We start from the raw sequence: 13966 nt of genomic DNA on the forward strand, positions 1-13966 counted from the left end.
TCCTGGTGTCACTACCCCCTTCCCTTCACACAACTGGTTTAGCAACAAATCCATGGCCATGTCCTGTGATATGGAAATTAGGTGGCTTTAGGACAATGGACACAGGATGACTCCCTGCCGTCACCCTGTAGTAGGAGCTGCTAGCTAGTTAGCAAGGCTATGGAAATAGCCAGACAGAACGACTCCAGTAAAAAATGGTTCATATCTCGCAAGCCATATTTCCGATAAATATGGCAACCATAAAAATGGTGTCTCCGCATGTGGACGATGCCGGCACCCCCTTTTTATGGGAACAGGACATTGGGAAATGCCCCAGGCGTGATATCAGCCAATGGGGAACTGGCAGACAGGTCATGAGTCCCCTCGTTCTGTAGCTAAATTCATAACTGTCACAATGAGAGCATTGGCGTCTGCCTACGACGCTCCCAGGCAAAGTTATAGCCAAAATCCCCTTTGCTGGATAATTCTGATCCATGCAGGGGGAGTGGCAGTGCTTCCCTGTGAGGTCACTAAGGTAGGAGGGGACCTGGATCTGCCCAGGTTGATAACCCTACTTCGGCCATTTTCCAGCGTTCTTCTGCTCGGGGGCCTGGTTGGGAAAGACCTGTGAGGAAGAATCCTAGAAACCTGGTCTACAGCGCCCCCCTGTGGCCAGACACACAAGGTAACTGATTGAATTGCATATCTGTTTGTAAACCATGCTTTATCTGTAACTGTACTCTGACATATGTATATTCTGTAGATTCCCTATTGTATATATTGTAGTTTCTAGTGTGCCTTAGGCGATTAAATTATATAATTAATCTTGGGCTGTTCTGTTATCTCGATCTTGAATCCCACGTCTGTGTGTTCGGCTAATAGTTACCGTAAATCGGTTGGTGGCAGCGAGTTGTGCCAAGGATTATTGTGGGGAGGCCAGTGAGATCCGGGAAGATATTATATATTCCGCCCGCGGAGGTCGGGGGAATATATACCCTACTCTCACCGGGGACCCTTCAATAATCGGCATAAGTAGTATAGCGGCCTCCTTGCTTATTGTCGGGCAATTCCATAATTGGCCTGACTATAAGAGGGGCGCTAGAGAGCGCGTCACGTGCTCTGTCTGTCGGTCGGGAGGTATAAAGTAGGGGTGACCCCCACTTGTTACCCCCCGATTGTGACGTACTGGTAGCCAGCGCGGGGGATTTCTGAGTGACCCCCCCGGTGGTTTGTGACACCTGTATAGTAAGCTGTTTTGACAATAAGGCCCCAATTGTATTACACATAGAACCAAAAAACCCATATATGTTCCAGAACACCGAATCTTCATAGGTTGACTTTCGCTTACACCTCAAGTAGAAGTGTCTAAACAATATAATAAAAAAATTTTTAGAATACCAATAATAAAGTCTGTCCGGAGCCTTCAAGGCGTCCATTGTATTGATGGAAAAACTCTACATGTAGCACTACTTTTCCTGTGAAATATGACAAAATGATACAGTCTGAACTCTCATAATTCAAGCAAATTACGATTATATATGGTAATACAATAACCAGTTCATTTGCAATAAAAGATCAGCAGCACAAGTATATGACAAATACTTTTAGGCAACGTGCAGCCCTGATGGCAGCCCGGAGAACTGGTTCCTACATCCAAGAATCTATGGCCCTTCTTAAGATTAGCCAACCTGTGGTAAAATCATCATTGTAGTGTGATACAGATTTGAAAATCACCCCAGGCCGGCTAATCAAAAGAAGACTTGAGGATGCCAGAAGATGGAGGTGGTACTCAGGGCTCGCGTCCAGTGACCTGAGATTATGGGCCTGGCTGCTGGACTGAGTCCTGAGTATCGATTTGCACCAACTCTAAATTCTAATAAAGATTAGTAGCTTCCTTGGAGATATTTATTACAAAACCAGTAAATCAGGTGACACCCAGGTAAACAGTAGAGAAAAGAAACATTTGATAGCCTCCGAGTGATTGTGCCATATAAACACTCCACTATTCTGGATCCTGTGTAATATCAAGATTTCATGTATTATGAAGGGAACAAAACCCTCCCCCCCAAATCCCCCCCCCCAAAAATAACCAAACAAACCCACACCCTTATGTAGAATAATATAATTCAGGGTCTGAGAATCAGAGAATACCGGCAAACAAGTTTCTGTCTGATACCTCACCCCCGATCCCCAAACTTAGACCATGAACCTTGCATAAGACAGTGGAACAGGTTATCTACAATATCATCTACCACATAATACACATACATGTACATACTGATTAGCCAGAATACTAAAATCACACTTGTGAGTAACTGATTATCTTGTGCCTATAGGATCTGTCTCAAGGGATTATTAGGCAAAAATGGGGCAGTCAGTTCATAAGAGTTGGAAGCAGAAAAAAACTGGGTTATTCCCATCTCCAAAATCCTATCCCAATATGAAGTATGTGTAATAATATTAGCAAATACCTCCAATTAGAAATGTAGTATAGTTCTCCTGATTACCTACAATAGGTCTCTTATCTCATGTGCAGGGCATTTCAGCTTATGTATCCATAATTACATTCACTCATATAGTGACAGTTTCCCATAGTCGTAATCATGGGTACCTAAGCTAAAAGACATGGCTATAATCAGGAGAACGATGTTACATTTCTAATTGAATGTATTTGATAATCTACTACTACTACTACCTTCTACTACTACTACTACTACTACTACTACTACTACCTTCTACTACTACTACTACTACTACTACTACTACTACCTTCTACTACTACTACTACTACTACTACCTTCTACTACTACTACCACCTTCTACTACTACTACTACTACTACCACCTTCTACTACTACTACTACTACTACCACCTTCTACTACTACTACTACCACTACCACCTTCTACTACTACTACTACCACTACCACCTTCTACTACTACTACTACTACTACCACCTTCTACTACTACTACTACTACTACCACCTTCTACTACTACTACTACTACTACCACCTTCTACTACTACTACTACTACCACCTTCTACTACTACTACTACTACCACCTTCTACTACTACTACTACTACTACTACTACTACTACTACTACTACTACTACTACTACTACTACTACTACTACTACTACTACTACTACTACTACTACTACTACTACTACTACTACTACTACTACTACTACTACTACTACTACTACTACTACTACTACTACTACTACTACTACTACTACTACTACTACTACTACTACTACTACTACTACTACTACTACTACTACTACTACTACTACTACTACTACTACTACTACTACCACTACCACTACCACTACCACTACCACTACCACTACCACTACCACTACCACTACCACTACCACTACCACTACCACTACCACTACCACTACCACTACCACTACCACTACCACTACTTATTGGGATGGGAACTTGAAGATCGGAATTCCCCTTTAAGAACCAGAGTGACTGCCAGGTGACGAACTATCCACTACTATACTTCCTTATGGTCAGAGAACTTGATGCATATCTGTTGTAAACTGACCATTATAGCACTTTGGATATTTGAAATCCAAATAATATCATCTGGCAATTATAGGAATATTCTCATAAGTGGTAGACAAAAAGGGACCCTGTGCAACAACAGTATATGAGCTCTTTGAGGTAAAATAGTTCTGTCTGACAGAAGCTCTTGGTTACAGCAATGTTATGTCCGTCCATGATTCTCATCAGAAACATCTATAGCGTAGTCACTGGATCAAACTTAGGGAGATTCAAGAGATCCATCAATCGCCCCCTCCACTAATTTAGCCAGGCTGCCTTCTCCATAGACGCCTATAGAGAGGTGGTCAGATTCATAAACTCAATGGCAGTTATGGAAAGTGCTGAGAAACCAACACAACAACCTCCCCATTGCTTTTTATGTGGGGAGTGGACGGCCTAAATCTGCAAACAAGTGTTACAAGCTCAGAGTATTTGCTTGTCTGTCTTTCAATACCAATAGCATTGAGTGTAGAGAGCCAGCACATGCACAACTCACCGGTGGTCGGCCACCAGCTGGAGTGAGGAGATAGAGGTGGGTCCCACATCTATAAAGTGTTTATGGTATATCCTTATATGCCCGGGTCTCTCATGAGAGATGTGCAAACACATCTGGGTTACTGTAGAAAAAACAAAAAGCCAGCACTAAATGTGCACTTCAGCACTAAAAATTCCAACTGTACTTATTATAAATTTGAGTTTTTTGGCAAAAAATTGCAATTTCTTTGTCGCTCCATTGGGAGACCCAGACAATTGGGTGTATAGCTTCTGCCTCCGGAGGCCACACAAAGTATTACACTTTAAAAAGTGTAACCCCTCCCCTCTGCCTATACACCCTCCCGTGCATCACGGGCTCCTCAGTTTTATGCTTTGTGTGGAAGGAGGCACACATCCACTCATGAATTCTCAGATTAGTTATATCGGTTGGAAGAAAAGTGGGCCCCCACGGGGCCCCCGGCATGTTCCCTTCTCACCCCACTAAGTCGGCGGTGCTGTTAAGGTTGAAGTACCCATTGTGGGTACAAAGGCCGGAGCCTCATGCCGTCTCCTTCACCATCCCTTAGCGGCTCTGGGAGAAGTGGGATCCTGAGCAGTCATCCATCCACTGGGACCGTGCTCCCTCCGCAGCCCCTGTGGGAATCTGTCGGACAGGAGTTTATTTATCCTCAGTGACCGGGCCCTGCATCACTAACGGTACTCTGTATCCCCATGGGGGATGTGCATGGAGCGCCTTCATCCCGGACGCTGCAGCAGCTGCTTATTTGTGACGGCCGGCGGACTTCCGCGCCGACCGCGCCTGTGTGTCGGCCGCGGTCTTAAATTTAGTCCCCGGCTTCAATTGCGGCCTAGTAGCAAAACTCCCGCCCCCGGGCCTGTCTATCAGGGGTAAGGGCGGGACGGCCGGCCTGACGTCGGCTGTGAGGGCCGGAGCATCCTGTATGTTTCCTCCCCCCTCACTGATCACTGTGGGGACTCCAGATTCCCGCACTTTTTCTAACGCCGCCCACGGCTCCACTCCTCCCCTGAGAGCTCCGGCAGCCATTTCTTTGGCATTCTGCCTGTGGAGGATTTCCTGGAAAGAGCTCTGCAACGCTGGGAGACCTAAGGCAGGGAATCTGGAGGACACACACTCCGATTTTTAGCGGTCGGTAAGCCACACCGGTCACCCGGTGCTGGTCCCCTTAGGGTGCCGGAATAGATACTATATATATATATTTATATATTTCTGTTCGGTCGGGCTGTATACCCTTCCCATATACCCTCAGTGATCACTCTCCTAGGAGACAACAGCATGTCGTCCACAAGGAGCAAGGGTGCCAAGGCACAGGGTTATTTTGCGACCTGTACCTCTTGTGCGGCTAAGTTACCTGCGGGTTCCACCTACCCTCACTGTGAGCAATGCTCAACCCCTGTTTTGCTTCCTCAACCCGAGCCTCGGTCACTAGTGGGCCCCTCGGCTCAGGTAGAACCCATTGCTCCCCCTGTCCAGGCGGCAGGGACAGAGTTTGCAGTTTTTGCTGAAAAACTCTGAGTCACTCTCACAATCCATGGCTCAGTCTATGGACAAATGGTCTGCCAAGCTGCTTGAAGCTTTGCAGTCCAGGCCGGTCCTTACACAAGCCCCGGGCCCTGTTGGGTCTTCACCTCCAGGCCCCTCTCTGTCCGCGCCGCAGCACGTTCCCAGGGGGGGCCCTAGGTCTCACGTGGAGGACTCCGGCCTGGACCACAGTCCCAGACCGGCTAAGCGGGCCCGCTGGGAATCTTCCCCGACTTCGTCACGCTGCTCGGGTTCCCAGCGTGAGGACTCTCTGGAGGACGAGGCGGACGTCGCAGCTCAGGGCTCTGACACTGACGTTGCTCTCAATCTTGATACACCTGAAGGGGACGCCATAGTAAATGACCTTATCTCGTCCATCAACCAGGTGTTAGATATCTCTCACCCGCCGCCACCGGTAGAGGAGTCGACTTCTCAGCAGGAGAAACACCAGTTTCGGTTCCCTAAACGTACACGGAGTGCGTTTTTCGATCACTCTAACTTCAGAGATGCTGTCCAGAAGCCCAGAGCGGTTCCGGACAAGCGCTTTACTAAGCGCCTTACTGACACACGTTACCCCTTCCCCTCTGACGTGGTTAAGGGTTGGGCTCAAATGTCCCAAGGTGGATCCCCCAGTCTCTAGATTGGCGGCTAGATCTGTGGTATCGGTTGCAGATGGATCATCGCTAAAGGATGCCACTGACAGGCAGATAGAGCTCCTGGTAAAATCCATCTATGAAGCCACGGGCGCGTCTTTTGCCCCGGCCTTTGCAGTCGTCTGGGCACTACAAGCTATCTCAGCTTGTCTGGCTGAGATTAATGCGGTCACACGCAATTCTGCTCTGCAGGTTGCGTCTTTGACTTCTCAGGCGTCAGCTTTTTCTTCCTACGCCATGAACGCAGTTTTAGACTCTGCTAGCCGTACAGCGGTGGCATCCGCTAACTGTGGCAGTCCGCAGGGCCATGTGGCTGCGCGAATGGAAGGCAGACTCGGCTTCCAAGAGATTCTTAACCGGTTTGCCGTTTGCTGGCGACCGCTTGTTTGGTGAACGATTGGATGAGATTATTAAGGAATCCAAGGGAAAGGACTCCTCCTTACCCCAGTCCAAACCAAAGAGACCTCAGCAACGGAAAATACAATCGAGGTTTCGGTCCTTTCGTCCCTCCGCCAAGCCCCAATCCTCTTCGTCCAGCAGGCCGGAGAAAGGCCAGAGGAACTCCTATGCGTGGCGGTCCAAGTCACGCCCCCAAAAGGCCGCAGGAGGCACTGCTTCCAAGGCGGCCTCCTCATGACTCTCGGCATCCCCGAACCGCATCCTCGGTCGGTGGCAGGCTCTCCCGCTTTTGCGATGCCTGGTGGCCACATGTTCAAGACCGATGGGTGAGAGACATTCTGTCTCACGGTTACAGGATAGAGTTCAGCTCTCGTCCCCCGACTCGTTTCTTCAGAACATCTCCGCCCCCCGAGCGAGCCGATGCACTTTTTCAGGCGGTGAACGCTCTGAAGACAGAAGGAGTTGTGATCCCTGTTCCCCTCCAGGAACATGGTCGCGGCTTTTACTCCAACTTGTTTGTGGTGCCAAAGAAGGACGGCTCGTTCCATCCCGTTCGGGACCTCAAACTGCTCAACAGACATGTGAGCACCAGACTGTTTCGGATGGAGTCTCTCCGCTCTGTCATCGCCTCGATGTCACAAGGAGACTTCCTAGCATCAATCGACATCAAGGATGCTTATCTCCATGTGCCGATCGCACCCGAACATCAACGCTTTTTGCGTTTCGCCATCGGGGACGAACACCTTCAGTTCGTGGCATTGCCTTTCGGCCTGGCGACAGCCCCACGGGTGTTCACCAAGGTCATGGCATCTGTTGTGGCGGTCCTACACTCACAGGGCCACTCGGTGATTCCCTACTTAGACGATCTTCTGGTCAGGGCACCCTCTCAGATGGCGTGTCAAAACAGCCTTTCCGTCGCTCTGGCGACTCTCCAGCAGTTCGGGTGGATCATCAACTTCCCAAAATCCAAGTTGACACCGACCCAATCACCGACGTACCTTGGGATGGAGTTTCATACTCAGTCAGCAGTAGTCATGCTACCGCTGGACAAGCAGCTTTCGCTGCAGGCAGGGGTGCAATCTCTTCTTCGAGGTCAGTCACACCCCTTGAGGCGCCTCATGCACTTCCTGGGGAAGATTGTGGCAGCGATGGAGGCAGTGCCCTTCGCGCAATTCCATCTGCGGCCACTCCAGTGGGACATTCTCCGCAAATGGGATAGGAGGTCGACTTCACTCGACAGGAACGTCTCTTTCCCTTGCAACCAAGACGTCACTTCAGTGGTGGCTCCTTCCCAACTCTCTATCGCAGGGAAAATCCTTCCTGCCCCCCACCTGGGCTGTGGTCACGACGGACACGAGCCTGTCAGGGTGGGGGGCGGTTTTTCTCCACCACAGGGCTCAGGGAACCTGGACTCCGATAGAGTCATCCCTTCAGATCAATATTCTGGAGATAAGGGCAGTGTATCTAGCCCTATTGGCCTTTCATCGGTGGCTGGAGGGCAGGCAGATCCGGATCCAGTCGGACAACGCCACTGCCGTCGCATACATCAACCACCAAGGCGGCACTCGCAGTCGTCAAGCCTTCCAGGAAGTCCGACGAATTCTGCAGTGGGTGGAAGCCACAGCTTCCACCATCTCCGCAGTTCACATTCCGGGCGTAGAAAACTGGGAAGCAGATTTTCTCAGCCGACAGGGCATGGACGCGGGGGAATGGTCTCTTCACCCAGACGTGTTTCAAGAGATCTGTCGCCGCTGGGGAACGCAGGACGTCGATGTCATGGCGTCACGGCACAACAACAAAGTCCCGGCATTCATGGCCCGGTCTCAAGATCACAGAGCTCTGGCGGCGGACGCATTAGTTCAGGATTGGTCGCAGTTTCGACTGCCCTATGTATTTCCTCCTCTGGCGATGCTGCCCAGAGTGCTGCGCAAGATCAGGTCCGACTGTCGTCGCGCCATTCTCGTCGCCCCAGATTGGCCGAGGCGGTCGTGGTACCCGGATCTGTGGCATCTCACGGTGGGTCAACCGTGGGCGCTCCCAGACCGCCCAGACTTGCTGTCCCAAGGGCCGTTTTTTCCATCTGAATTCTGCGGCCCTCAACCTGACTGTGTGGCCATTGAGTCCTGGCTCCTAGCGTCCTCAGGGTTATCTCAAGATGTCATTGCCACTATGAGACAGGCCAGGAAACCAACGTCCGCCAAGATCTATCACAGGTCTTGGAGGATCTTCTTATCCTGGTGCTCTGATAAGGGTTTTTCTCCCTGGCCCTTTGCCTTACCCACTTTTCTTTCATTCCTTCAATCCGGAATGGACAAGGGTTTGTCTCTCGGCTCTCTCAAGGGACAAGTATCGGCGCTATCCGTATTTTTTCAAAAGCGTCTAGCCAGGCTTCCGCACGTCCGCACGTTCCTGCAAGGAGTTTGCCACATAGTCCCACCTTACAAGCGTCCGCTGGAACCCTGGGATCTTAACAGGGTGCTAACGGCTCTTCAGAAACCACCTTTCGAGCCGCTGCGGGATGTGTCTCTATCACGTCTTTCGCAGAAGGTGGCATTTCTAGTGGCAGTTACATCGCTCCGTAGAGTGTCGGAGCTGGCAGCGCTGTCATGCAAAGCCCCCTTCCTGGTTTTTCACCAGGATAAGGTGGTTCTGCGTCCGGTCCCGGAATTTCTCCCTAAGGTGGTATCCCCTTTTCATCTCAATCAGGATATCTCCTTACCTTCATTTTGCCCTCATCCAGTTCACCAATGTGAAAAGGATTTGCACTCGTTAGATCTGGTGAGAGCTCTCCGGCTCTACGTGTCTCGCACGGCGCCCCTGCACCGTTCAGATGCGCTCTTTGTCCTTGTCGCTGGCCAGCGTAAGGGTTCGCAGGCTTCCAAGTCAACCTTGGCTCGGTGGATCAAGGAACCGATTCTTGAAGCCTACCGTTCTTCTGGGCTTCCGCTTCCTTTGGGGCTGAAGGCCCATTCTACCAGAGCCGTGGGTGCGTCCTGGGCATTGCGGCACCGGGCTACGGCTCAGCAGGTGTGTCAGGCAGCTACCTGGTCTAGTCTGCACACTTTCACGAAACACTATCAGGTGCATACCTATGCTTTGGCAGACGCCAGTCTAGGTAGGCGAGTCCTTCAGGTGGCGGTTGCCCACCTGTAAGAGGGGGTCGTTTTCGGCTCTTTTTATCGAGGTATTCTTTTACCCACCCAGGGACTGCTTTTGGACGTCCCAATTGTCTGGGTCTCCCAATGGAGCGACAAAGAAGAAGGGAATTTTGTTTACTTACCGTAAATTCCTTTTCTTCTAGCTCCTATTGGGAGACCCAGCACCCGCCCCTGTTCCCTTCGGGCTGTTTGTTCTTTTGTGTACACATGTTGTTCATGTTGAATTGTTCTTTTGGTTCATGGTTTTCAGTTCTCCGAACATCCTTCGGATTGAATTTACCTTAGACCAATTTATAAGTTTCCTCCTTCCTGCTTTTGCACCAAAACTGAGGAGCCCGTGATGCACGGGAGGGTGTATAGGCAGAGGGGAGGGGTTACACTTTTTAAAGTGTAATACTTTGTGTGGCCTCCGGAGGAAGAAGCTATACACCCAATTGTCTGGGTCTCCCAATAGGAGCTAGAAGAAAAGGAATTTACGGTAAGTAAACAAAATTCCCTTCTTCTTGAGCCACCCCGCCACTTCACGGCAAATCTCATTTGAGGCAGTCCCAACACTAAAATATTTTTATAAAATGTGCCATACGGCCTCACATATGAAATAGAACTGCTCTTAGCAGCACTCACCTGGTCTATTTCAATCCGATACCCATGACTGAATCATGGCTGGGGGTTGGACAGGTCCAAGCAAATGCTGCATGAAGTAAACAGCCTGTGGACAAAGCCTGATGACTGAATGTGAACATCTGGGTTACTGCAGATCAATTCAGGCCTACTTTCTAAACCCGGCTAAGCCCTCATTTGGTTGGTGGGTTTTTATTGTTAAAAGGATATTATTGACACCTTTGAGGGCATTTTATTATTTATAGCGTACCTCCACTTTCAAAAGAATTCATACAGTGCAATGCAAGACTATATAAATCGGTATTCTACATCCTTCTGTGGGTGTACACGCCGTTTTTCTGCCACTCAAAATGCACGTTTTTTGAAGAGTTTCTGCTACAAAAGCTCAGGAGAGTTTTTTTCTAGGTGAATCCACATCAGGAAATCACCAGTGCTTTTTTCCTAATGCGCTTTCACTGGCAGCTTTGTCACTGTTTTTTCAGACAGTTCCATTTTCTCTATATTTCACACTATAGTGGACAATGAACATGCTATTTCTATTAACTGCTTCAGTGTCCTGAAGAAGGGACAGAAGATGGAACATGCACAGCAATGTGGTTTTGGCATTTTTTAATAAAAGTTTCAACCAAGTTGCTACTGCCTTCTATGTAACACAATACACAGCAGCTGGGGCAGACATAGAATAGGGTCCCAATGCAAGAACCATTCATAAGCCCTTTACAGTCCAATAATTCATCATAATACAACCTTTTAGGAGTCTGTGAGAGAAGTTGCTTGCATCCTTGGCGGTAGAAGTGGGCCCCCTTATATCTTGGGCCCCAGGGTGACTGCACAAGTTGCACTAATGGCACGGCTGCTCCTACATTGCAGATTGCATAATGAGTTAGCAATGAACTTCATTCTTGAGCCTGTCTAACAGCTCTGGTCTATAATCCTTGCAGTATATTCACACAGATTTTGATTTAGTTTTTAGAGCAGAAACTCTACAAGTCTTCCTCAAAAACTTGTAATTTCTGCCCAAAAAGCTCAGCAAGAAGACTGTGGCCCCGATTCATCAAGGTGGTACCAGTCTTGATAGGGAGGTGTGCTGGAGCCAGACAAGCCCAATTTGTTAAGAACCACAGTTTGTCATGATTTAGACCAATGGTCATCACCACGCCCATGTCGCGGGCGGGGGGGGTGCGCTGCTCGACCGCGCTTGCGGCTCTGGTCCGGCTGCTGCTGCTCGAGCGGTGGACCGGATCAGGGGACTCGAGCGGCGCTCCTCGCCCATGAGTGAAAGGGGTGGTCTGTTGGGGTTTGGGATGTCGGTTTGTGACGCCACCCATGGTGTGTGGTGAGGTTGGGGCACCACCGCTGCTCTGTACGGGGATCCCGGGAGCGATGACAGGGAGCAGCTGGGATGTTTCTCTCCCCTCCGTGGGTAGGGGGATTTTGGTAGTCCCAGGGCCCGGAGTTGTTGACTGTAAGGTGGATTGCGGGGCTTGGCAGGGTGCAGGGTCGCGGGGGCACGGTGGTACTTACTCAGCCAGTAACGTACACGGAGTCTCTGGTAAAACAAACGGCTGGATGGACGAGTCCCACAGACAGCTGCAGCGGTCACTCCCGGTAGGTTGGTGGTAACCGTCTCTCCCTGCACCGGTGTTGTGTTCTCGGCCCCGATGGCTTCCCACCGGTAACCCACTCCCCAGCGGTATATTTGCCGGAGGAGCCCCTTTTGCCCGCAGGCGCTGGCCCTGGGAACTCTAGCTGTGGCGGTAGCTGTATTTCCCTTTACGGTTGAGCGGTTGCCTTTAGTCGGGTCTTTGCTGCTGGGAAACCCCGGAGGTTCCTGTCGCTGACGGATTTGACCGGTTTAACGGCGACTCCAAGCCTGGTCGGGGTCCGTAGGCCCTGCCGAATGGTGCTGGCCTCTCTTCGCTCCCCGGTCCGGTACCGGTGGGCCACCGCCCATCCCCGGTCCTTACGGTTGTGCGTCAATCGGCCTCGCCTGCAGACGGTCACCACCGTCTGCCAACCTTGCTGTTTCTGTGCCCGGGCCACGTACCCGGACACGGCCAGTCAACTCCTCCACTACTACTTCCTCAACTCTCTAACTGTTCCTCACTCAGTCTTCCTTCCTTTTCCCGCCTCCAGGACTGTGAACTCCTCGGTGGGTGGAGCCAACCACCTGGCTCCACCCCACCTGGTGTGGACATCAGCCCCTGGAGGGAGGCAACAAGGATTTTGTGTGTGCGGCTGATGTGCCTAACCGGGGTGTGGGGTGTGTTGTTGCAGTACCTGTGACGACCTGGCTTGTCCAGGGCGCCACACCCATCCTTCCCCTGTTCTACCCATTTTGGATGTTTGAAATTGCTGTGAAAGCACCAAAAGTAGTAGCATTTGTGCACATCTCTGTGTTGCACCAAAGTTGTGGTTCTTAAAAGCATTATATGCTGTATTTCTGGCTTAATTGCTTTGATTAATCAAGATCTTAGTGTGCGCATAACACTGGAGTAAGGCCAGACAGTGCATTTGTGGCATGAATATTATGCAGTCAATTCAATAAAATAAAATAAAAAAACGCATAAAGTTGACTGCTTAGTTTTTGCACACAAACATACACAGCTGCTTTTTTTTTTTTATTTTTTTCTGTATCACATTGACTGTGATGTTTGACCTTACCATTAGGCTGTTTTCACACATTTGAAATATACAAACTAGGCTTGAATAGCAATAACCACGGAACATCAATAATTTATGTTAATCTGATTCATAGGCATACTGGTTGTGCTGCACATTTTCTTATCTAATCTGCTATTCTCATGGTGCAGAACCAGTCCTATACTGGTGGGTATTTCCCATATTTACAAAGATTTAAATTACCTGCTTATGTGCCGCCCCGCTCGCAGCAGCCGAGCTGCTCGTATCCGGACCTTCTGTGGGTGGCTCGAGGGTCTCTGGACCCAAGCATCTCGCGGTCACTTCGATCAAAAAGGGGAATTGTAGTGGTGGATGTAGGATGGATATGTACGGGCTGAGCCATACTAAGTTCGTGACGCCACCCACGGTGTGTGGTGAGGTTGGACACCACCGCTGCAGTTACGGGGCACTCGGGGGAGATGTTATGCAGCAAGTTGTTAACCCCTCCGTGGGCAGGGATGGTGGCCCCAGGACCCGTTGGGGGGTTTTGTGGTGCAGGGAGATGGGCGACCGCAGGGTGCTGGTGTACTCACTATTGAAGGAAACACACGAGTCTCTGGTAAACCAAGGTGATGGTGGTCGGTGCCCGCATCTGGCTGCGTTCTGATCCCCCACCCGGCTGGTGGTTTCTGTCTTTCTCCTGCACCTTTGTGTAATGGTGGACTGCCTGTGCTTGCAACTTCAGGAGTCCGCTCCCAGCTGGATGTGGCCTAAGGAGCCCTTGCCCGCAGACGCTGGTCCGTGGAATCTCTGAGCTCTGGCGGTGGCCTTTTATCTCCCTCGGTGGGCTGTTGTCTTCTAATAGGGACTTTGGGTGGGACAGGACCTCTAGTCCTGGCCTCAATCGGTAAATTAACCGGTTCCAGTCGCTTCTGGTCCC

At 50.0% G+C, this 13966-nt stretch overlaps 1 protein-coding gene across 2 annotated transcripts in view; it reads right to left on the bottom strand.

Moving 5' to 3' along the window:
* Positions 1 to 13966, bottom strand: part of TMEM44 (transmembrane protein 44) — a 97389-nt gene that overhangs the window by 69465 nt on the left and 13958 nt on the right. For both annotated transcript variants that reach the window (XM_075338528.1, XM_075338527.1), the window contains exon 2: positions 1218 to 1344. In XM_075338528.1, coding sequence (XP_075194643.1) covers positions 1218 to 1344 — 127 coding nt within the window. The remainder of the gene's footprint in view (positions 1 to 1217; positions 1345 to 13966) is intronic.

The sequence above is a fragment of the Anomaloglossus baeobatrachus genome, chromosome 3 (genome assembly GCF_048569485.1).
Source record: "Anomaloglossus baeobatrachus isolate aAnoBae1 chromosome 3, aAnoBae1.hap1, whole genome shotgun sequence".
NCBI classification, from domain to species: Eukaryota; Metazoa; Chordata; class Amphibia; order Anura; family Aromobatidae; genus Anomaloglossus; species Anomaloglossus baeobatrachus.